Source organism: Equus caballus, chromosome 7 (genome assembly GCF_041296265.1).
Source record: "Equus caballus isolate H_3958 breed thoroughbred chromosome 7, TB-T2T, whole genome shotgun sequence".
In the NCBI taxonomy this organism is placed as follows: Eukaryota; Metazoa; Chordata; class Mammalia; order Perissodactyla; family Equidae; genus Equus; species Equus caballus.
Genome location: NC_091690.1, coordinates 53544066 through 53569778, shown reverse-complemented (window position 1 = coordinate 53569778; position 25713 = coordinate 53544066). Strand labels below are relative to the sequence as shown.

The following is a 25713-nucleotide window of genomic DNA, read 5'->3' as shown; positions in this document are numbered from 1 at the left end:
AACATAAAACTTCTGCTTTAGTATAGTGTCATATTCAAAAACTCAAGCATTTCAAAATTGGAAGAACAGTGGAAATGTTGGATATCCATTGACTAAGACTACCTTAACATTCCCCACAGTTTGACTAACGTTTAAAAAGGTTTCTTCCTGACCATAGACCAATGACCTCTCTTTTCTTAGAGCATTTATTTTAGAAAACCTGTCATTACAAATTCTTTCTCCATCCCTTTGAAATGTAGATAAATCTTCTCTCAGCCTCTTGTCGATTTTACTACCCAGGAATGTCTTTCTTAAAGACCTGAGGGGCCATCCCTTTGAAATGTAATCAAGAAAGGTAGTGTCCCTATCTCTCAGCTTCTATGAGAGGGTAGGAGCCTTATATCAATAAGCAGGGATTATCAAACACAGATGGTCTAGTCATATCAACCAACCTCTCTCTAACATCTTCCAGTACTTTTCCATCAGCTCACCCCAACTTTAAAACTCCTCCCATCTTTTGTTTCAGCAGAGATAACTTCAATCTCTCTCTCCCTTATTTCAATAGTCTTGACTCCTACTGCAATAGTCTTGAATAAAGTCTTCTTACGTGTTTGACTATGATTCAATTTTCCTTTGGTACAATCAGTGACTTTCTAGACTTCATAACAAATTTCTACCAAAGTATTGTTTCGGCATTGAAGTGTCCCAATGTCTTGCCTGTTTAAGCTGGTACTATCACATCTCACAAAAAGCTTCAGACTGGAAGAGCAGCAAAACTCATTTTCTTGATGCATCAGTTTAATTTGGAACAGAATAGCTGAGGCAGCCTGACAGAAAGACTGCCCTTCACAGTACTCAAAATGTGTGAGTTCACTCAAAAGTTAATGATAGTGAAAGAGGAACAGAGACTAACTTGATGGAGAGCACATTAGGAGAATTTAGATGGAGGGTCAGGGAAGGCATTATTAAATGCTGATATTTAAGTGAAAATTTGAGAAGGAAAGGGGAAGAAAATTCTAGGCAGAGAGAGAAATAAGTGTAGTGGTCTACAGGCTGAAAAGAACATGGTCTGTTTGAAGAAATACAAGAAAACCACTATGTCTAGACAAGCGGTTCTCAAAATTAGCATGCAATGGAATCACCTGGGGGGCTTGCTAAACTACAGCTAGCTGGGTTCCAGCCACAGATGTTCTGATTCAGAAAATCTGGGACGGGGCTTGAAAATTTGCATTTATAAGATCCCAGGTGATGCTGATGGTGCTGGTCCACGGACGAGTGATGGAGCTAGAAAGGGATAGGAGAGACTAAACAAGTAAAGTCTTATTTACCCTGGCAAGGAGTGCAAATTTTATTCTAGAAGTAACGGAAAATGACTGGCATGTTTTAACCAGAGAAATCATGTTTTGTTTACACCTAAAAGATCAATTTGGCTGCCACATAAAGGGGGAGAAACTGAATATTGAAAAAGCCACCTATAGGGCCGACCCTGTGGCTGAGTCGTTAAGTTGGTGTGCTCCACTCCTCGGCCCAGGGTTTTTCTGGTTTGGATACTGGGAGTGGACATGGCACTGCTCGTCAGGCCGTGCTGAGGTAGCATCCCACATGCCACAACTGAGGACCCACAACTAGAATATACAACTGTGTACTGGGGAGAATTGGGGAGGAAAAGCAGAGGAAAAAAAAGAACATTGGCAACAGCTGTTAGCTCAGGTGCCAATCTTTAAAAAAACAAAGAAAAGTCACTTACGGCACTCTTGCAAGAGTGAAATGTTTATATGAACTCTTTTTGAAGAATGAGAAAAGCAAATCATATAACTGAGGCAGTGCTGTTCATATGATTTAATTGCTTTGAAAAACAGAAACAAGGATCAAAAATCACAAAATTTGGGGGGACCTGAGTGACCTGAAAGGAAGTAGGTCTCTCACCTGAAAATCTGAATGGCTATATGCTACTGAATTTTAATAGTGTAAGCAAGAACAAAGTAATATGTCTTCTGGCATAAAGTTAAAGCACCTTCCAGTAGTTGATGTCACTTGTCTATCTCTCGACTCTAATGGAGAAGGTTTGGAATGTTCCTCAGTGTTAAACACTGAGATCAGCCCCAAGCTCAGTGCCTTTAGAAATATAGTGAATAAAATAATTGAGGAGCCTTGGCCAAGCTTGTCAAAAATTGGGGGTAGGGTGCTTATGATTGGACCACTGATTCTAGAAATTTGAGGAGGAGAAATTTCAGGAGGATGGGAGAGGCCAAATAAATTATTGTTTTTAAATCATATTTTATTTACACCATCAGGTTTAATATTTTTAAATAAACATTTCTGAAGTATAATACACACGCAGATATGTATGTTACCTTATTGTTTCAAGCTCTATGTTCACTTTCCATGAAATATCTCTGAGTTTGGATTTCATGATTCATTAAGATTTCCTATGGGGACCTCCCTACTGCCTCCAAATTTCTACTCTTCATTTCCTCTCCTTGAATTTTCCCATCACAGAACCTAGCTTTGGGTTTGTAATTCACAGAACACCACTAACTATTAAAAGAACTACCTGGGGACTGTCTTCAAAATTTTCTTAAATTAATTTTATTAGTGTCCCAAGTTGAGTTCCTTGGGAAGCAGAGCCTGAGACAGTGATTAGCACTCAGGATGTTTACCAGGCAGTGCTCCTCAAACCAACACCTGTGGAAAGGTAGGTGTGTAGTAAGGAATTCAGCCTCGCCTAAAGAGAGATGTGGCTATGTCCCAGCTCCTTGGAGGTAACATTTAAAGTTCTGAAATCCCCCTAGTGATAGGAGTGATTGGTTATTTATGGTGGGCCACCCCAGGGACCATACCTGATAGTTTATGCTAGTGAGATGACTCAGAATGCAGGCCAGCCCAAAAGACCAATCCTGTGATTAAAGGGTTGGAGCCTTGAGAAAAATGATAGCAGCCCTGGAAATTGAGTTCAACCATATGGGCAATAATTCAGCTAATCATGTCTATGGAATGAAGCCTTAACAAAAATTTTGCACATTGAAGCTCAGGTGAGCTATCTGGTTGGCAATACTCTCAGTATTGTCACACATTGTAGCCAGGAGAAGGTAATGGGTCTGGGGTCTGGACTCCATGAGGAGAGGACAGGAAGCTTTACATAGGGAACTTACCCACATGCATATGCCCTATGTGTATCTTCCTTTGGCTAGTTCTAATTTGTATCCTTTTGCTATAATAAAATTATCATCATAAGTACAATGCCTTCCTGAGTTCTGTGAGTCATTCTGGTGCTTTATTGAACCTGAGGGATTCCCTCAGTGTGAATTATTCTAGTGAATTATTGAGTGTGAGGGAGTCCCCAAATTTGTAGTCAACAGGGCTGAAAGTGAGGATGGCCCTGGGGACCCCTGAACTTGTGGCTAGTGTTTGAAGTGAAGGCAATCTTTCAGGGACTGTTCACTCAGGCCTTGCAGTTTGGCAAACCCTTTGTAGCAAGGAAGAGCAGTGGAAAATTCAAGCCAAGTTGAAGCCCATCGAATGCCTCTGTAAACTACCAGGGAGCTCTGGAGCTAGGATAACCCCTGGGAGTTGGCTGGAATTAGGGCAAAGGGGCCAAATGTTCACACCTCCACATCAAACAGTCATTGGATGTGGCCTTCTCCAAGAAGAAGGCATGACCTTGATTAATCTGTCTCTCTGCAGCTGAGGCAGATCCCTATACAGGTTGATTGCTGAGGGCTGAGTAACAAGCCTAACATTTTGAGCAACATGTCCCTCATTCCTGACAGATAATTTTTTATTGTGTTAAAATAACATAAAATTTACCATCTTAACCATTTCTAAGTGCATGGTTCTGTGGCATTAAGTACATTAACATTGTTGTGTAAACATCACCACCTTCATCTTCAGAACTCTTTTCATCTTGCAAAACTAAAACTCTGTTCCCATTAAACACTAACTTCCCACTTCCTCCCCCAGCCCCTGGCACCCGCCATTCTACTCTCTGTCTCTATGAATGTGACTCCTCTAGGAATCTCATATCGGTGGAATCGTACGGTATTTTTCCTTTTGTCTAGCTATGTAACATGACCAGGGTTATGTTAGATGAAATGGGAAGGAGAATTATCAGAAAAACTTGGAATTGCCTTTGCTCTGGTTGTCCTCTCTCACTTTCTTCTTGGGAATTATACATCCCAGTTTTCCTACAAAATCCCTAGTTGATAAGTGTTTATTTACACTCAATATTAATAGTGTCCCATTTCAATTACAAAATACTACCCTGTTTGGGGCAGGAAATTAAATAGTTGCCCTACTTGCTCAAGAATCTGATGGACATCATTAAGGAGAAAAATACTACAGATGTCTTGGTACTTAAGGTAGGCTTTAGATCCTCCTAACATATAGAAAATAAGTCAGGGGACAAGTACAGAAATAATAAATAATAAGAAAGAGAGAGGTATGATTATTTTGCAACGACAGAACAAGACTGTTCATCACCAAGAGTCCTGGATAATGCTTAAGGAAAGTGAGAAGGGTATACAGATGTACAATGCATAACTCTGGAGGGACTATGACTTAACTGGGAGTCCAAAATAATCTCCCAACTGCATTAGAGCTACACTAAGAGGGAAAATTTTGTAAAAAGAAAGCAGAGGAACCATATGGATACACATATTTTATGTGACTGCTAATTCAGAATTTCTTCTTGCCCATGTTTGATTTTGCTGCTTTTTCCAGTCCTATGAATCAAAAATAGGGCACAGGTGTAGACATTAGGCTATACTGATGACAATCCTCCACAAGGCATTCCTGATGTGCCTGTTTCTCAGGCTGTAGCTGAAGGGGTTCAGCGTGGGGGTGACCAAAGTGTATATAATTGAGGCCACTGCATCCTTCCTTGGGGAAGATGAGACACTGGAACTGGGGTGCACCCTAAAGTCTATTCCATAAAATAAGCAAACAGCTGACAGGTGAGAGCCACAGGTGGAGAAGGCTTTGTGCTTCCCACCTGATGATGAGACTCTCAGAATGGAGGAAATAGTTTGAGTGTAAGAGTAAAGGATCCCTGTGAGTGGAACACCACCAAAGATGGCAACAAGAAAACAGATCAATGTTATTGGTGGAGGTGTCAGAACAGGTAAGTTTGAGGAGCTGAGGAACATCACAAAAAAATTGAAGAATTTTTGACTTCTGTAGAAGCTAAGATGTGACCATATCAAGTAATGCATCTGGGAATCCAAAAGTCACCAGGACCAACAAGCCAAAAAGGTGGAGGTTCACGACCGGGTAGTGCAGGGGGTGACAAATGGCCACCAACCAGTCACAGGTTATCACAGCCTGGAGTAAATTGTCCAAACAGCCAAAAAGAAAGAAAAAAAGACATCGGAGTTAGGCAGCCTGTGTAGGTGATGGATTTGCTGTGTGTCAGAGGTTCACCAGTGTCTTGGAGGTGGTAATGGTGCTGAAACTGATGTCAGCCAAGGACAGACTGGACAGGGGCAAGTGCATAGGCATGAGGAGGTGAGAGGCAGAGCTGACAGTCAGGATGATGACCAGGTTCCCAAGCACAGTGACCAGGTACATAGTCAAAAACAGCCCAAAGAGAAGGGGCTGCAGTTTTGGATCATCTGAGTGGCCCAGGAGGAAGAATTTGAAACACCTGTTAAAACCTGTGGCTCCATGTAGATGGGACACCTTCTGAAAAAGAACAGAGTGTTGAATAAACAAAACAAGTATACAGGCACCCAGATAAATGTTAATATTTTGGATTCAAGAAATTTCACAACTAAAGTATTCACACTTGAGGACCTTACACCACAGTACCTTCAGAGATATTTCTCAGTTGTGAAATCTCTTTAGAATTCGTTCCTTATTGATGTCTGTGATACCTCACCCTCTCTATACACATCCACTTTAGAGCTACTGGGCCAAAGAATATTAGATAAGCAAAGACATTTTGAGATAATGAATCCATGACCACAGTAAAATATCTGCCCCAACTTTTGAAAGAAAAATATGGAACAAGAAATATCCTTCTCTCTTTAAGAAAAAAATGTAAATTAAATGATATTAAATTGTGCAGGGAGACTAGGCTGTTCTGTTGAGGAGCCTCTGCAAGAATTCTTTTTTTAGGAAAATTAGCCCTGAGCTTACATCTGCTGCTAATCCTCCTCTTTTTGCTAAGAAAGACTGGCCATGAGCTAACATCTGTGCCCATCTTCCTCTACTTTATATGTGGGACGCCTACCACAGCATGGTTTGCCAAGCGGTGCCATGTCCACACCCAGGATCCGAACCGGCAAACCCCAGGCCATGAAAGTGGAATGTGTACACTTAACTGCTGTGTTACCGGGCCAGCCTCTGCAAGGCATTCTTGATGTCCCTGTTCCTCAGGTGGTAGATGAACAGGTTGAGCATAGGGATGCCTACAGTGTACATCCCTGAGGCCACCACATCCTTCTTGGGAGATTGTGAGACAGTTGAACTGAGGTACTATCCAGGGCCTGCTCCAGAAAATAAGTAAACAACTGACAGGTTTGAGCAACAGGTAGAGAAGGCTTTTTACCTCCCATTTGTTGATGGAACTCTCAAAATTGAGGAAATAATTCATATATAAAGTAAAGGGATCCATGAGACTGGAACACCACCAAAGATGGCATTAATAAAATGCCTTAATATTTTATTGGTGGAGGTATCATCACAGGCAAGCTTGAGGAGTTCAGGAAAGTCACAGAAGAAATGAGGGATTTCCACACTTATGCAAAAGGTAAGCTATGATATCATTAAGCAGTGCAGCTGGGAGTCCAAAAAGCTGATCAAAAAAGACACCTGAACCAGCAAGCTACAGAGGCAGGGGTTTGTGATGACCAGGTAGTGCAGGGGATAACAAATAGCTGCAAACCAATTGTAGGCCATCAGAGTTAGAAGTACACTGTCCAAACATCCAAAAAGATCCAAAAAAAAGATAACTGAATCAAGCATCCCACATAGGAGATGACTGTGCTGTGTGTTTGAATGTCCAAAATCATCTTTGGGACTGGGGTAGAAGTAAAACTGACGTCAGCCATGGATAGGATGGAGAGGAAGAAGTATGTGGGGATGAGGAGGTGGGAGTCAGAGCTGAAGACCAGTATGATCAAAAGATTCCCCAGCATGATGACTAGGTACACAGGTAGGAACAGGCCAAAGATTAGAGGCTGCAGTTCTGGATCATCTGAGAGCCCAAGAATCAGAAATTCCAAGAGACCTGTTAGATTCTGTGGTTCCACATAGCAGAGACACATTTTGGAAAGGAAATGAGAGATGACGTAAAGGAAACAAGTATACAGGTACCCATCAGTGTGTCCATATTTTGGATTCAAGCAGTTCATAAATAAAGTATTCATGCTTGAAGATCATATCCCTTTAGCAATATTTCTCAGTTGTGGCAAACACATTCTTCTCAGAACTCTTTTCTCTTTGGCTTTTGCTCCATTCACCTATTTCTATGTGTGTCCACTGTGGAAAGACTGGGCTAAAGAAATTAGCAGATATATTTAGAAATTTTAAAAATCCATAATCACACTAACATATTAGTTCCCTTCTTTGAAGGAAATGAAAGAAATAAGAAATATCCTCTCCCTTAAAGAAAAAAATTGTTTTAATTAAAGGACACAAGTAAGCACTCAAATGTAATTTATTTTATCCAGATGCAGGACAATTAATTTCCTTGACTGAGACTGTTTATGAACAATCTATAAGAACTATGCTGTAAAGTGTCTGACTCAATTTTTTGTGTGTGATGTTTGGCTGCTAACAGTTTTTGAACTGAACCTCTTTCTCTTCCAATTCCACCCAACATGTGGGCAAGCTGATAAAAAACCTTGTCCTCCAGTTATAAAATAAAAGTAATGGGAATATAATCTACAGTATATTGACTATAGTTAATAATACTGTATTGCATATTTGAAAGTTGCTAAGAGAGTAGATCTTAAAAGTTCTCATCACAAGGAAAAAATGTTTGGAACTATTTATGGTGACATGTTGACCAGAGTTATTGTGGTAATCATTTCATAGCATATTTAAGTACTGAATCATTATGTTGTACACCTGAAACTAACATAATATTATATGTCAATTATATCGCAATAAAAAAAGAAAGCCTATGTCTTCCCTCCGTTGGCCACAGCAAGATATTCAAACCTTGCAGGCCCATACACACATGCAGGAACTCTCACTGTGAACCCACACCATGGCCACAATAAAAAAACCAAGTTAGCCACGTTTCTGGAACTCTTGAGTCATTTAACACCAGCTTAGAAGGCATGCTTTGCTCTCCCCAGACAGGGAGATATTTATATGAGAAATAACACTTTTTATATCTTGTCTGTGTTGCATTATCAGCCTAGACATCCAAGCCCAATTCTGAGTGCGAGTCCGTGTTATTTCTGAAGAGGGTCCACCACACTTAATGCAGTGAATGGGGCATTGAGACAATGGCCACTGCCCTCAGAGTTCTTTATTCCCTTGCTCTGGCTTGCTCCCTGGCTCTATGGACTGATAAGTATGCACTTTGAGCTACCACCGGCCAGAAGCTTGCACTTTGGACTGCGCTGCATTGTGCAGCCTTTGTTGAGTCCCTCAAATCCTCTCTTATAGATCTAACTTAGCTAATTTAGATATTTCAATAATTAGATGGCGATTAAAAGCAAGAGTATGGGATTGGATCCTTCCTTAATGTGGCCCTGGGACTTGTGTCTCAGCCCTGACCTATTTGTATGTCTTAGAATAAAGCTGTAACTGATGCTATGGTCAGGGGAAAGACTCTTACCCTGATTGGTGGTGTGCTTCAGCCAGGCATTGGCCCTTGTGGGAACTCAGGGGAAAGAGTATACTCTACTCTTTATATCCTACGGAACACAGCATAGTTAATATGGCTAGAAATAGGTGAATTTGGTGGTTGCTCACAAAAGAGTGGTCATTATGGGAGAGAGGGAAAGAATGAGAGAGAGAGGAGAAGAAGGAGAAGGAGGAGAAAAAGGAAGAAGAGGAGGAGGAGTTGGTGGTAGAGGAAGAAGAAGAGGAAGAAGAAGTGAAAGAAGAAGAAAAGGAGCCATTTTGTGTCTTGCTGAGATCTGCACTCCCCAAAACAGACCAGAACCTTTAAATATTCTGCTGCTGCTGTTGCTCCATGCCTTTGTCCCAACAAAGATCCAGATCCTCATAGTTATAGGGAGAAACACCCATGGCACCACTGTAGCACAGTGAAAGGATTAATTCCAACCTGATTTAAGCACAGGGTACATCAACTCTATAAAACAACCATTATCGTGGAGGAGGTCCCTAATTATGAAGATATTGATTTGAAGCTCTCTGGAAAAAATAAATTTCTAAATATGAGCAGCATGGAGAGGACCTCTCTTGAAGTATATCCAGTGATAAAAGTAAATAGATAAAAAGAGAAAAAGAAGAGAAAGAAAGAAACCTGGATATAAGGAAGGAAACAAAAAACTGAAACAGAGATATACAATTTGATTCAGTTGGAAGCCCACAATTTACTAAAGGAATTTATAGAACAAAAAGTGAAAGGGCACCAATTAGTTTTTGCATCTCTTCAACATAGGTTCTGAATTAACTTTAATAACTGCTTAAATGCTCTGATCGGCAAACTTTCATGTCCTCAATCAATACTGGGTCTCAAATTACAGTAATAGCTGGGGATCCAACTAAATTTAAACAAGGTATCCTCTGTAACCTTAGGGAGGTTCTTGAACACAAAACAAGAGGATGAACACTATGCCTCACCTTCACCGTTGGAACCATTGTCTTGCCTGAATTCCCTGTTGCTATAGCACCTATTGCCCTCAAAAATCCTATAGTGGACATGGGCATTGTGACTAAACTGAAATTAAGTCTTTGGCACTCTAGGAAAAACCTACCCAGTTTTTCACCTCCTCTTGTGTCTCCTTTATTTTTACACAGAATACTTCATTTCTGTTGACCAAATGTGGGGGGTTTTCCCAACACCAAGCAATTCTCCAGGACACCAGCTGAGTGTCGTACAATTTAATTCAATTCTAGCACTATCTGCCTGGAGTTTCAAAACCCATAAGACTGCTCTCACTCCGTTTCAGATGCTAATCATAAGTAGTATGTTCCCAGGTTACCCACAACTTTTGTTTGACTTGGCTATAAATTGGAGGTTTCCGTGACCTCCTTTTCAGGTTTGATTAATTTGCCACTCTGGAAAGAGCACTTGGAAGGAAATGACGAATCTCATTCATTGCTTTAGTCATACAGACCATCCCTGGAAGGGATGAAAGCCCAGGTAGGAAAGCCCTCAGTGTGTGGAAGCCATATTGACTATGCTGTGTTCCTGTGAATTAACAAAGGGTAATCAATAATTAACAGAGAACTTTTTATACATATATCTTTTGTTTTGGTTGCCTATGCTATGAAAACCAAAGTGTAGGTGCTGGGGAATCAGAAATGAATGAGGCTCATTGATAATTCTGACTGGAGTGACCTGGAAAGAAAAAGGAAAGTTTGAGCAGATTGGTTGTTTTCTTATTTTATTTTAACATTTTGCTTAACCTTCTATTATAATTCACCAATATATTATAATTTCACCAATATACAAAATTGAGATATTTTACTTTATTTTTTTTCTAAATCTTCAAAGTGAAATATACTGACAGAACGTCTCAGTTTGGTCTAGTCACATTTCAAGGGGTCAATAGCCACATGAAACTAAATCGTATGGAAAGACATTGTCCTGTTCCCTGTGAATAGAGTCTTGCTGCTCAGATCCAAACCTGAGTTCACCCCTTTTTACCCAGGACCTGGTACAAATTAAGTAAAAATTCTGAACTCCTTTCCTCAACTGTAAAATAATGATAATGGGTGCACCAGTAGCTTGGGAGGTGATAATACAGATGAAAATTTAAAATCTACATAGCACATTGCTCAAAGCCTGTCACAGGAAACACTCAATAAAATTTCATGACCTTATGGCTTTTCTCCTCATCGCCACCATGATCATGATCATTTTGGAGAATGTAGGATATGTTTTTGAGAAGTCCAATTCATGTTCTGGTGTGGGCGATGCCTATGGAACCTAGAAATGGTGGTGGAGGAGAGCAGAATTCTAAATGAGAGTTTTGAAATCCCCAACAGAAAAAAACCCATAAATTTCATTGGCCTCTGAGCTGAAACATTGCATATTGATATCCTCTCATCTGGCTATCTCAATTGTTTTGTGTGTCTTGATAATGAGGAAACAAGATCCTCCACAGTCCCTCCCCCGTCCACAATCTCCCTGGGTACTCACTGGTCCATGCTGTATCTCTGCTGAGTCATAAGCTAGGAGTTTGGATCCACTTCCTTCTCCTGCCTGGTGAATGATGAGGACTGAGGCTCTGTCCCTAGGACTGGCAGGAAGACAGGCTCAGGCATGGACCCCCTGATGGAGATGATGACTCTGGGTGGAGGAGATTCAAGTATGAAGATAACTGGGATAAGCACATTGGAAGGCTGGAGGCACTGGCTAATTATTCACTCATATATGGCCTTGAGAGCTCAGTGCACAGAGATCATAATTAGTGAAATCAGTCCATGTTATACTAAACTCTGAGGACTTCCTAATATTAGCAGAAAAAGAAAAGGAGAAACCTGAATATATTTAGAAGAGTCTGGGCCCTTCTTCTTCTCAAAAGAAAGCTCATTTGTACACTTCATTTCTGAATTCCAATTTCAAAAATATTAACATAAAGAGCAGACTCTTTTTTTCAATTTAATTTATGACTTTTTGACTTTGACAACTTCAAATTCATTGTGTTAATCATTAAATTTTATGGAGAATTTATTCTTCTATAATAAGAATTTGAAACTATTTCCATTTTCTCAGTTAAGATTTCTGTCTCTAAGAGAAATATTCCCTTTCTTAGGGTTTTTTTGCTTATTTAAATGACAGCCTAAGTTCTTTCTTTTTTTCTTTTTTTAAAGATTGGCACCTGAGCTAACATCTGTTGCCAATTTTTTTCCCTTCTTCTTCTCCCCAAAGCCTCCCAGTACATAGTTGTATATTCTAGTTGCAGGTCCTTCTGGTTGCATGATGAGGGATGCTGCCTCAGCATGGCTTGATGAGCAGTGCTTGGTCCATGCCCAGGATCTGAACCAGCAAAACCCTGGGCTACCAAAGCAGAGCATGTGAACTTAACCACTCAGCCATGGGGCCAGCCCCAACAGTATAAGTTCTAATTTTTCTCCTTCACTGATATATGTTCATATACTAGAAAACTATTGACTTCTATGCATTTATTTATAGCTTTCTACTTGTCTTAAATAAATCAGTGTATATAACAAGACTGTAATCAATGTGTCAGCTAGGACTGCAGTGCCCTCAAGATTCACCTGGGAAAAAAAACTGTTTTGAAGCTCCTTCTCATAGGTTTTGGAAGGATGCAGTTCCTTGTGGACTGTTGGCAAGAGGTCTTCCTCAGTTCTCCATTACACGGGCTTCTTACTGGGGAAGTTCACACATGGAAGGTGGCTTCCATTAGAACAAACAGACATATGACAGAGAAACGAGGGCCAGGGAGATGAAAGCCAGAGTTTTTTGTACCCTAATATCAGAAGTGATATCTCATCAGTTTTGCCATGTTGTGTTGGTTGGAAGCAAGTCATTAGGCCCAAGACACATTCAAGGAAATTGTTCTCCACAATGGCATGAACAATGAAAGTGGAAGTTGTTGGGAGCATGTTAGTATCTGCCCACCATGCAGGCTTCACCCTCTATCAGGATGCTGCTCTATAACAACCACAAGACTCTGGGGATGACTCTCTGCTTCCCGAGATAGTCCACATCCATAATACCACAATGCTCTCAGCAAAATTTCCTTGCAGAAGAACTGGTACATGGGTAGAAATTGCCTTTGATTTGGTATTTCTGTAGGATCCACAATCTTTCTTCAGGATATGCAGTCAGAAGAAGCCAACATGGTTTCTTTTAGATTACCAGGGTCCTTCCATTGATATGACACCAAGCTGCAGCCATTCTGTGCCCCAGTTCAGCAAATGTCCTGTGGCTTCTGAATTCTACTCATTGAGAATAGCTCATTTGCTCCAGAATGCATTTTGATTAGATTACTTTGTGTTCACAGATCTTAAAGTTTAAATAAAAGTGCATTTGGCCTGTCTGTTTTGTTCTAGTTTATAAAGTGAGTTATATGGAAATGATGGTCCTTTACAACCTTCTACATCCTACCATTTGGTCCTCCTGGCACAGCGGTCTCTGGATAAGGAATTCAGATATTGGTTTGTCATTAACTGATATTAAGAAAACTTGACAAAACCAAGATAGTGAAGTAGGAGTGCCCAGCGTCTGTCCCCCTGAAAAAGATCAACAATTAGACAGCTATCCATGAACAAACACAGTTCTGGGATAGCTCAGGAGTCTACTTAAGAATTTTCAGCCACACAGTGCAACAAAACACCCAAGAATAAACACACAAAAGGGAAGGAAGAACAGCTTCAACTTACCTGCATCATCCCGTCCCCCAGCCCAGCACTGGTCAGCACCAAAAGGAAACTCCCCAGCTGGCAAGAGATCCTCTCACTGCGAAAGAGATTGTGGGGTGGATAAGCAGCTTCCCCACCCTTTCAGTGCCCTGCACAAAGGACCTGCCTTAGTTTCACCCCACCCAGAGAATGGCAAGGCTTAGACATATAGACACAGATAGAAACAGGGAAGAAGAGCAGGACCACAAATATTAGCATGAGTGGGTATGGCACTTGCATAAAAATAGACAGAGAGTTCAATGGCACAGAATTGAGAGCTCAGAAATAAACCTCTGTATATACACTCAACTAATATTTGACAAGGGAACCAATAACACTCAATGGGGAAAGGATATTCTCTTCAATAAATGGTGCTGGGAAAACTGGATAACCACATGCCGAAGAATAAAGTTGGTCCCTTATCTCACACTGCTCACAAAAATGAACTGAAAATGATTTAAAGACTTAAACACAAGACAGGAAACCATAAAACTCCCAGAAGAAAACATTGGGAAAAATTCCTTGACATCGGTCTGCAAGTGATTTCCTGGATACAACACCAAAAGCACAAGCAACAAAAGCAAAAATAATGAAGTGAAGCTATACCAAACTAAAAATCCTCTGCATAGCCAAAGAAACAGTCAACAAAATGAAAAAGCAACCTACAGAATGGGAGAACATATTCAAAATCATGTATCCGATAAGGGGTTAATATTCAAAATATATAAAGGTTTCACACAACTCAGTAGCAAAAAAATAAACAGCCCATTAAAAAATGGGCAGAGGAACTGAATAGAAAGTTTTCCAAAATCTAACACATGGGCAACAGGTACATAGAAGATTCTCAACATCATTCATCATCAAGGAAATGCAAATCATATCCACAATGAGATATCAATTCACACCTGTTAGGATGGCTATCTTCAAAAAATAACATGATTAATGTTGGTGAGAATGTGGAGAAAAGGGAACACTTGTGCACTGTTGGTGGGAATGTAAATTGGTGCAGCCACTATGGAAAAAAGTATGTGGGTGCCTGAAAAATTAAAAATAGAACTACCATATGATCCAGCAACCCTACTACTGTGCATATATCCAAAGGAGATGAAATGAGGACTCTAAAGAGATATCTGCATTCCCATGTTCATTGCAGCTTTATTCACAATACCAAGATATGAAACAATCCAAGTGTCTGTAAACATATAAATGGATAAAGAAGATGTGCTGTGTATATATACAATGGAATATTACTCAGCCACGAGAAAGAAGCAAATCCTGCCATTTGTGATTACATCAGTGGAATTTGAGGGCATTAAGCTAAGTGAAATAAGTCAGACAGGGAAAGGTAAATACTGCATATCTCTTATATGTGTAATCTAAAAAAAACAGACTCACAGAAACAGAGAGTAGAATGACGGCTACTAGACAATTGTGGTGGGGAAATGGGGAGATGTTAGTCAAGGGTACAATCTTCCAGTTATAAGATGAATCAGTTCTTGGGATCTATTGTACAGCATGGTGATTGTAGTTAACAACACTGTATTATATACTTGAAAGTTGCTAAGAGAGTAGATCTTAAATGTTGTCACCATGAAAAAGAAATGGTTGTTATGTGACATGATGGACAAGTTAGCTAACTCTATGTTGGTAATCAGTTCTCAATGTTTAAGTGCATCAGATCAATACATTGCACGTCTTAAAATTACACAATGTTATATGTCAATCATATCTCAGTAAAATTGAAAAAAGTAACACATCAACCTTAGGGTAGATGATGATGAAAACGATAATCATATTTATTTAGTTCTTACCATGTGTTTATTATCTGTTTAATCCTAGAGTACTCTCAGCTAAATAGCATTAAAAATGAAGCATTAGAGGCCATGAGAGTTAAAAAAATATATTCCAATGTACTCAGCTAATAAATTAGAGGAGCTGATGTTGTAAATCTAATTTCAGCCTACAAAGCCCATATGCTTAAACTGTCCACTGGCCTGTTAATTATTGATTAGGACAGTTTGCCCTTATTGACCCACTACTATATACTAAATAGTGTTCTATTCAGTCCATTTGATTGCATCTTCTTAACCAAGCTCAGTTAAGTGCTCTTGTTTTCATGACTCTACAGATAAGGCATTTGAACAGAAATGTTATGTATCATACTCAAAGTCACACAGTTTGTAACATCAGGTTACTTATGAATTACTGGAATGCTTATTTAAATTAACTTCTTTAATGTTATAATAGGATTTGCTGTTTGATGGGAAACTACTATTTGACTGGTCCATGACACAATTGTATATAATTGTTGCACAACTTTGAAAGATAAACACTATTGCACTTTAATTTCCTGCTGAGGATTTTGAAGCTCAGAAAGGAACAATGAGTTGCCAAAGGTTTCAAATTTTTGAGCCAGTATCTGGGTAGTGGAGTGACTTCGTATCTCACATTCTTTCTATTATCTGTGTTTCATATTCTATTTAAGTATTGTCACACCATGTTTAGTGTTATCAGACCATTAACACTCTTATAGATCTAAATCTAGAGAAAACACAATGTGCTACACTGGGGGAAGTCTACAATTTGACATCAAAAGGCAAGATAAGTTCCCACTTTTCAAGGTCCTTTGATTATCATATAGGCTTGCAGAAGTGGATACGCAAATATAGAAATGTAGTAATTGTATTGGGTGATATCTTCCCACACACTACTATGGCTTAATCATCTATCAAGTTCATTCCTTTCTCCAACATCAAAGTTGCTTATCAATGTAGTTGGTAGGTGATTTACCTTAGAGGTAAAAGGCAGAGTAAATTCAACTAGTTCTTGGACAGGTTTTCAGAGGACCAAGATTACTACCCAAAAACTATGGGTGACATCTCTAAGGAAAGAGGGTTACTCATTTTGAAGAACACAAATGGACCCCAAAGACTGAATTATCATGAAAGAAGTGAGGGAAGTATGGTAACAAGGTGAAACCCTAACCAGGCTGCTACTAGAGAAAGGAAAGAGTTCATGTTTGCTGACAATATGGACCTTTGCTGCATGGAGTAAAGTAAAAGAAGATAAAGTTCAATTCATTTATGATGAAATTTGTGGTTTAATAATCTTCAGATACCAATAGAGCCACACATCAACTAGCAATGTCATACTAGTACTTCAACCTCAGTTGTACACTCTTAACAAAGATATATATTTTAAACCACTTTTATATTATGAGCACATTTTCAATGTTCTAATTGCATGCAATTCATAATATACCTCTTACCCCATACTATGATTTATCATTCATGAGTCAGTCATGAAAAATAAAACCAAGCTAATTATTTCAATGAATTTAATTGAGTATAGGAAGTTGGTTAAATAGATACTGCAGGACAAAGGCAAAAAGAGAACAATGTGGTGCCAGATGGAAGCCAATAAATACCAAGGGCTTATGGGTATTAGACGTGTAATTAACTTTATAGTGTGTTGAAATTAACAGGCCATTATTAAACGTATGTAACAGGAAAGCCAGATGGAAAATAGAGCAGTGATTTTAAGACACCTACCTTAGCACCATAAGATAATATAGAAGGGTGAGTTTGAAATAGAGAAATAATACCTTAATAATGAGCACAAGTGAAATCTTACAGTGTGGAAGTATAGTGTATTTGATGAAAATCAGATTACTGGAGTTAGAATAAGCTCTCTTATAACTTGCCCCTTTGAGCTTCACCTCTTTAGGAACTCACAACTGAACCATCTTGGATGCTTTTAAAAATCTTCATACCTAGATGCATACTAGACCAATTAAATCAGAATTTCTGGTGATGAGACCCAGTCATCAATATTTATAAAACTCCCCAGGGGATTCCTATAAAATCCATGTTTGAGGACCAATGAATTGCATCCCCAGACATCTCCTGAATAAACAGATTTCACGGATTCAAAATTTGTATGGAAAAATGCACAGGAAACATGGAAAAGGATGTAAAATTTAAGTATGCGACAAGAGACGTGTGCATTTCATCTGATACCAGGGTCACTGAGGAAAATATCTCATGCATTCATTATGTACAAAGGATCACAGAACAGTTCCCTAGTCCAATGAAGGGCAAATCAAAGGAAGTAACATTCATATATGAAACATGGAGAGGAATGAAAACCATGATACTGAAAAAAATAATATGACCAAGGAACAAGTATTGGCTGGTCTACATGTTTGGTTTTGCTGATTTTTCCAACCCACACTCCAGAAAGGATTGCATACATACTGAGATTAGATTAGTCTGCCGTAGAGTCTCCACAGGGTACTCTTGATGTCCCTGTTCCTCAGGCTGTAAATGAAGGGATTCAGCATGGGAGTGATTATGGTATACATGATTGAGGTCACCACATCCTTCCAGGGAGAAGGTGACAATGAAGATCCAAAGTAAACCCCAAGGCGTGTTCCATAAAATAAGCAAAGAACTGAAAGGTGAGAGCCACAGGTGGAGAAAGCTTTATATTTCCCAGCTATTGATGGAACTCCCAGAATAGAGGATATAATTTTATAGTAAGAGAAAAGGATCCCTGAGAAAGGGAGAAAACAAAAAATGGCACCAACAAAAGACATGACTATGTTATTGGTGAAGGTGTCAGAAGAGGCAAGGTTGAAGAGTTGAGAAGGGTCACAGAAGAAATTAGAAATTTCCACATTCTCGAAGCAGGTAAGTAGTAATACAATCAAATTGTGCATCTGGGAGTCCAAAAGGCTAATTAAAAAAGATGCCAAAACTAAGAAGCCACAGAGACGTGGGCTCATAATGACTGAGTAGTGCAGAGGGTGACAGACGGCCACAAACCGGTCATAGGCCATTGCAGTCAGAAGTATACCATCCATACATCCAAAAAGGATAAAAAAGGACATCTGTGTCAGGCAGCCCACGTAGGAGATGACTCTGCTGTGAGTTTGGATGTTCACAATCATCTTGGGGACAGTAGTGGAGATGAAACCAATGTCAACCAAAGACAGATTGGAGAGGAAGAGGTACAGGGGGGTGTGGAGGTGGGAGTCAGAGCTGATGGTCAGAACGATGAGCAGGTTCCCCAAGATGGTGACCAGGTATATGGACAGGAACATCCCAAAGAGCAAAGGCTGCAGTTCTGGATCATCTGAGAGGCCCATGAGGAAGAATTCTGAAACACTTGTTAGATTCTGTGGTTCTATGTAGCTTGGACACCTTTTGAAAAAGAAAAGAGTGATGGAATAAAGAAAACAGTAAATGGACACCCAGCACTGTGTCCCTATTTTGGATTCAAGCAATTCACTTGTAAGGTCAAACATCCCAGTACTTGAAGCGATATTCCTTACTGCCTCAAATTCAGCTTTTTTAGAACAGTTTCTTCATTGATTTCTGAGTTATTCATCTCTTTCTATACACACTTACTTTAGAGAAACTCAACTGAAGAGAACTAGAGGAGCAAGAACATTAGAGATAATAAACTCATGATCACAGGGTGGAAATTAATAAAAGAAACCTGATGTAAATTGAAGTAGGAAGGCCTATAAGGGGAGCTCTCACGGTCTACACACATGGGCAATTAAATCAAACAGGAAGAGAGTTGAGCTTGCATCTTGGACAGGAAGAGAAACTGCTTTACTACTAAAGATTTCTCTCCCCACCTGGCAACAAACCAACCAAGGAGAAATGTCACAGCTCAGCCAATGAGGAGCTGTTGTCATGCTAGATCGTTATTTTCCCCTAATAGGCTTTCATTTACATCTGCCCCTCCCTACTCCCCCTTTTACTCTATAAAAGCAGCTCACACTTTTTTTCCCCCCAGATTTGCCTATGGTTCACCATATCATGTACATCCTGGGTTGCACTATTTTTGGCTATTCTTGAATAAACTCATTTTGAGGGTAAAATAACAGTTGAATTTGCTTTTTTAAGTTCACAACAGTAAAATACAGCCTACTTCTTTGAGAAAAATATAGAATAAGAAATACCCTTCCCCTTTTGAGAAAAAAAAAATCATTTGAATGTAAAGAAATTAAGAAGTAGTTAAATATACCTTATCTTATTCAAATACAATGCTAGATATTCTTCGTTTCGAATATTTATAAAAACACTCTATAAAAGGCCAGACCCCGTAATCTGGATTCTAAATTAAAGTTGAATGTTTTTAAAGAGAAAACACTTTTATATGATAGTTATCTTCATGAGTTTTATCATTCTTAGTTTTCTGTCTCCCCTCCTTCACGGAAATAAGTGATTACTTAAATATGACACTGGCTTTTGAAAGTCATTTCTTATATAATTCCTATCTTTGGCTTTGGTGTACTTCAAATATTTGTAAATATAGTTTATCTAAGTGCACATAATCATAAGCATTTATGACTATGAAGATGGTGGTAGTGTACAGAGCATCTGTCAATGATTAAGCAATAATGAAATTTAAGAAACCAAATTTTTTAAAAAATTTTATACAGATTTATTTGTGTCAGCTCCATACAATCTCAGTAAAAGGTTTGGTGTGTGAAATCACTCTTTGTTTTTTCTGGACTCCATTCTGTAGTGGCCTGATAATACTGCTTCATTGTTTTTTTTCCTTTTTTTTCCAGCTTAATGGAGGTATGATTGACAAAAATTGTATACATTTAGGTTATACAACATGCAGGTTTTTTTAAGGTGTACAATGTGATGATTTAATATAGATATTAAATGATTACCACAACCAAATTAATTAACACATCCATCACCTCACATACTTGCCTTTTTCTTGATGTGTGGTGAGAACACTTGAGATCTACTCTCTTAGTGGATTTCAACTATTAGATACACTATAATTAACTGTAGTCACCATGCTGTGCATTAGATCTCCAGAACTTATTCATCTTCTAACTGGAAGTTTGTACCCATTGACCAACATCTCCCAATTTCTCCCACCCCTCAGGCCCTGACAGGCACAGTTTTTTTTTTTGTTTTTTTTTTTTTATTAATGTTATGATAGATTACAACCTTATGAGATTTCAGTTGTACATTTTTGTTAGTCAGGTTGTGGGTACACCACTTCCCCCTCTGTGCCCTCCCCCCACCCCCCTTTTTCCCTGGTAACCACCGATCAGATCTCCTTATCAATATACTAACTTCCACCTATGAGTGGAGTCATATAGAGTTCGTCTTTCTCTGTCTGGCTTATTTCGCTTAACATAATACCCTCGAGGTCCATCCACGTTGTTGTGAATGGGCCAATTTTGTCTTTTTTTATGGCCGAGTAGTATTCCATTGTGTATATATACCACATCTTCTTTATCCAATCATCAGTTTCTGGGCATGTAGGCTGGTTCCACGTCTTGGCTATTGTAAATAATGCTGCGATGAACATAGGGGTGCAACGGACTCTTGAGATTTCTGATATCAGGTTCTTAGGATAGATACCTAGTAATGGGATGGCTGGGTCATAGGGTACTTCTATTTTTAACTTTTTGAGAAATCTCCATACTGTTTTCCATAGTGGCTGTACCAGTTTGCATTCCCACCAACAGCGTATGAGGGTTCCTTTTTCTCCACATCCTCTCCAACATTTGTCACTCTTGGTTTTGGATGTTTTTGCCAATCTAACGGGTGTAAGGTGATATCTTAGAGTAGTTTTGATTTGCATTTCCCTGATGATTAGTGATGATGAACATCTTTTCATGTGTCTATTGGCCATATTCATATCTTCTTTTGAGAAATGTCTGTTCATGTCCTCTGCCCATTTTTTGATTGGGTTGTTTGGTTTTTTGTTGCTAATCAGTGTGAGTTCTTTGTATATTATGGAGATTAACCCTTTGTCAGATAAGTGGCTTGTAAATATTTTTTCCCAATTAGTGAGCTGTTTTTTTGTTTCAATCCTGTTTTCCCTTGCCTTGAAGAAGCTCTTTAGTCTGATGAAGTCCCATTTGTTTATTCTTTCTATTGTTTCCCTCAACTGAGGAGTTACAGTGTCCTAAAAGATTCTTTTGAAACTGATGTCAAAGAGTGTACTGCCTATATTCTCTTCCAAAAGACTTATTGTCTCAGGCCTAATCTTAAGGTCTTTGATCCATTTTGAGTTAATTTTGGTGTGTGGTGAAAAAGAATGGTCAATTTTCAATCTTTTGCATGTGGCTGTCCAGTTTTCCCAGCACCATTTGTTGAAGAGACTTTCTTTTCTCCATTGTAGGCCCTCTGCTCCTTTGTCGAAGATTAGCTGTCCATAGATGTGTGGTTTTATCTCTGGGCTTTCAATTCTGTTCCATTGATCTGTGCACCTGTTTTTGTACCAGTACCATGCTGTTTTGATCACTGTAGCTTTGTAGTATGTTTTGAAATCGGGGATTGTGATTCCGCCGGCTTTGTTTTTGCTCAGGATTGCTTTAGCAATTTGGGGTCTTTTGTTGCCCCATATGAATTTTAGGATTGTTTGTTCAATTTCTGTGAAGAATGTTCTTGGGATTCTGATTGGGATAGCACTGAATCTGTAGATTGCTTTAGGTAGTATGGACATTTTAACTATGTTTATTCTTCCAATCCATGTGCAAGGAATGTCTTTCCATCTCTTTATGTCATCGTCAATTTCTTTCAAGAAAGTCTTGTAGTTTTCATTGTATAGATCCTTCACTTCCTTGGTTAAGTTTATCCCAAGGTATTTTATTCTTTTCGTTGCGATTGTGAATGGGATTGAGTTCTTGAGTTCTTTTTCTGTTAGTTCATTGTTAGTGTATAGAAATGCTACTGATTTATGCACGTTAATTTTATACCCTGCTACTTTGCTGTAATTGTTGATTATTTCTAATAGTTTTTCTATGGATTCTTTGGGGTTTTCTATATATAAGATCATGTCGTCTGCAAACAGCGAGAGTTTTACTTCTTCGTTACCTATTTGGATTCCTTTTATTTCTTTTTCCTGCCGAATTGCTCTGGCCAGCACCTCCAGTACTATGTTGAATAGGAGTGGTGAAAGTGGGCACCCTTGTCTTGTTCCTGTCCTCAGAGGGATGGCTTTCAGTTTTTGTCCATTGAGTATGATGTTGGCTGTGGGTCTATCATATATGGCCTTTATTATGTTGAGGTACTTTCCTTCTATACCCATTTTACTGAGGGTTTTTATCATAAATGGGTGTTGGATCTTGTCGAATGCTTTCTCTGCATCTATTGAGATGATCATGTGGTTTTTGTTTTTCATTTTGTTGATGTAGTGTATCACGTTGATTGACTTGCGGATGTTGAACCATCCCTGTGTCCCTGGTATAAATCCCACTTGATCATGGTGTATAATCTTTTTGATGTATTGCTGTATTCGGTTTGCCAAAATTTTGTTGAGGATTTTTGCATCTATGTTCATCAGTGATATCGGCCTGTAGTTCTCCTTCTTTGTGTTGTCCTTGTCAGGTTTGGGGATCAGGGTGATGTTGGCTTCATAGAATGTGTTAGGGAGTTCTCCATCTTTCTCAATTTTCTGGAACAGTTTGAGGAGAATAGGTGTTAAGTCTTCTTTGAATGTTTGGTAGAATTCTCCAGAGAAGCCATCTGGTCCTGGACTCTTCTTTTGGGGAGGTTTTTGATTACCGTTTCTATTTCCTTACTTGTGATTGGCTGACAGGCACAGTTTTAATCCCTGGTTGGATGACTTTGATTTTCTTAGATTCCACATATAAGTGAGATCATACAGAATTTGTCGTGCTATCTCTGAAGTATTTTCATAAGCATAATTTCCTTCAGGTCCATCCATGTAGTCACGAATGGTAGGGTTTCTTTTTTTATGCTGAATAATATTCCAGTGCATATGTGTTTGTGTCTGTATCACATTTTCTTTATCAATTTATCTTGGAACAGACACACTTTACTATCTTTGCAGAGATATCTTGCATATCTGTGCTAATGTGAATAATACTGCAATGAACACAGGTGTGCAGATATCTCTTCTAGAGACTAATTTCATTTCCTTTGGACATATTCCCAGAGGTGGGATTGCTGGATCATATGATAATTCCATTTTAATTAGCAGTAGTTTTTAACTTTTTGAGGAACCTCCATATTGTTTTCCATTATAGCTATACCAGTATTCACTCTGACCAGCAGTGTGCCAGGATTCCCTTCTCTCCACATAATCACCAACATTTATTGTCTTTTGTTTTTTGATCATAGCCATTCTAACAAGTGTGAGGCAATATCACATTGTGATTTTGATTCTCATTTCCCTGATGGTTAGTGAAGTTGAGTACCTTTTCAAATACTTGTTGGTCTTGTCTTTCTGATCATAAGCCCTCTTTTTTACAGTTGAGGAGTTTAGCACTAGGGGAAGTCCCATGGTCAGGTTTAAGGCCCAGCTTTCTTAGGTCAAGTTAGTAGATTTTGATGTTAATTTTTCGTGATACAGGGATTGCAATTCTATAAATTCAGCTAGCTGAAAGTAATTCAGGTTTATTATTTTGGCAGATCACACAACGATTTAATTGAGAACAAATGAAAAATAAAAAATATATATATATATATAAATGTTCCTAGATAGTTTCCTCATCTGTAAAATTGGGATAATAGTTGAACCTACCATATGGGAATATTGTAAGGAAGAAATCATTTAAATTGCTTAGAGCAGTGGTTCTCAATTCCAGTTGATTGATATACTTACTTGTGGTTATTTTAAAATATACAGATACACTGGCCTTAGCCTAGAACCAGTTAACTCAAATTCTCTACATGTGAGGTTCTTGGTCATTTTAATGTGCAGCTTGGGCTGAAGAACACTGCGTTAGAATATTGCTCAACATTTAGAAATGCTCCATTAATATTACCTATCATTGCTATCATCAGTACCTACCACAAATATTAAGATATAAACATTTAATAATACTTGCTTCAGGTCTCATATTTTATAGAGATTTGAAACGTGACTGATAATATTTGACGTTTCTTGGTATCTTGGCTCAATCATGTTCCTCTGCATACCTGTCCTCCAAAGGCAACCAGTGTCATGAATTTGATGGGTAATTATCTTGTCAATGTTTCCTTAATGTCAATATTGATTTATGTATCCATAATCAGTTTTCTTAAAAGGTTACCCAAACAGTGGACTACACATGTTGCTGCTGAAATGTACTTGTTTATGACAACATGGTGTTTAAGTCTCTTTGTGAAGTACATACAACTACTTCAAACGTTTTACTGATGCACACATTACGTGAGGGAAGACATCGTTTTATTCAATTTATAAGTTTATACTTACATACTTTAATATAAATTTTAAAAATTTAATATATATTTATAATGTAATATTTACAATTTAATATACTATATTGATATATTAAATAAATATTTATTTTAAATTCTATACTTTATATCATATTATTATTTATATCACTTTCTTCTTAGAGCAATTCTATGAAAATTCTTGTACCTCTCTATATCACACAAGTGAAAATTTGTAAATAATAGGTGCATGTTCAATTTTAATAATAAATAATTGCCTATATTTTTTGTCTCATTACTGAAACGACTTTCTATCAACTGCATCCTCTAGTTGTTAAGGTATACATTTGAAAATATTCTTGAAGTCTGACTTGTGATAATGATTCCATGATAGATCCACATTAAATATTCATTTTGTACAGAAAATATTTTCACCCTTAGATTTCAAAACTGATTGGAAAGTGCATGATTATTCATAGAAAACCCTATAATCCACTACATTAATGCCATTATTGCCTCTATACAGCAGTAGTTCATTACCATATTTCACAGATGGACTCACTGAACCGAAAGAGGATGAATCACTTTCTCTATCTCCATTTGCTCCCGTGGGACCAAAGTAGGTTTGAAAAGAACTATGCCTTAGCTACAGTGGAGGTGATAGAGAAGGGGTGCATGGACAAGGAGATCAATGTTTGAGTCATGAATCTGTTACCAAACCTGAAGTGAGTTCGCTCACCCATTGTGCAGCAAGCCAATCTCTGACACCCGGTGTGGTGGAAGAAAGTAGGAATTTCATTTTTGCACAGCACTGAGCAAGGAGAGAGGGCAGCTAACGCTGAAACACCAAACTCCCCGAAAAGCTAAAAGGAAGGGCTTTTATTTGGGGTTTTAGGTAGGGGAGGGGGAGCATATGGCTTTGCTGGTCAGAGCTTTCCCACCAGCCTGTCTTTGACCTTGAGACTACTTGCAGAGAGGAGGGAGCTCATGACCTTGCTGGTCAGCAGCTTTCCCACCAGCCCATATCTCTTTGCGGGAG

The 25713-nt window shown here is 38.7% G+C and overlaps 1 protein-coding gene and 2 pseudogenes across 1 annotated transcript; all 3 read right to left on the bottom strand.

Annotated features, from left to right (window-relative positions):
- Positions 4734–5613, bottom strand: OR7E230P (olfactory receptor family 7 subfamily E member 230, pseudogene; annotated as a pseudogene).
- OR7E251P (olfactory receptor family 7 subfamily E member 251, pseudogene) lies at positions 6307–7226 on the bottom strand (annotated as a pseudogene).
- On the bottom strand, positions 17759–25378 carry OR7E226 (olfactory receptor family 7 subfamily E member 226). Its single transcript, XM_014741525.2, has 2 exons — positions 25350–25378; positions 17759–18701 (listed from the first exon to the last, which is right to left on the bottom strand). Exons 1-2 carry the CDS (start codon positions 25376–25378, stop codon positions 17759–17761), a joined length of 972 nt encoding a protein of 323 aa, XP_014597011.2.
- Positions 25379–25713: the final 335 nt, after the last annotated feature.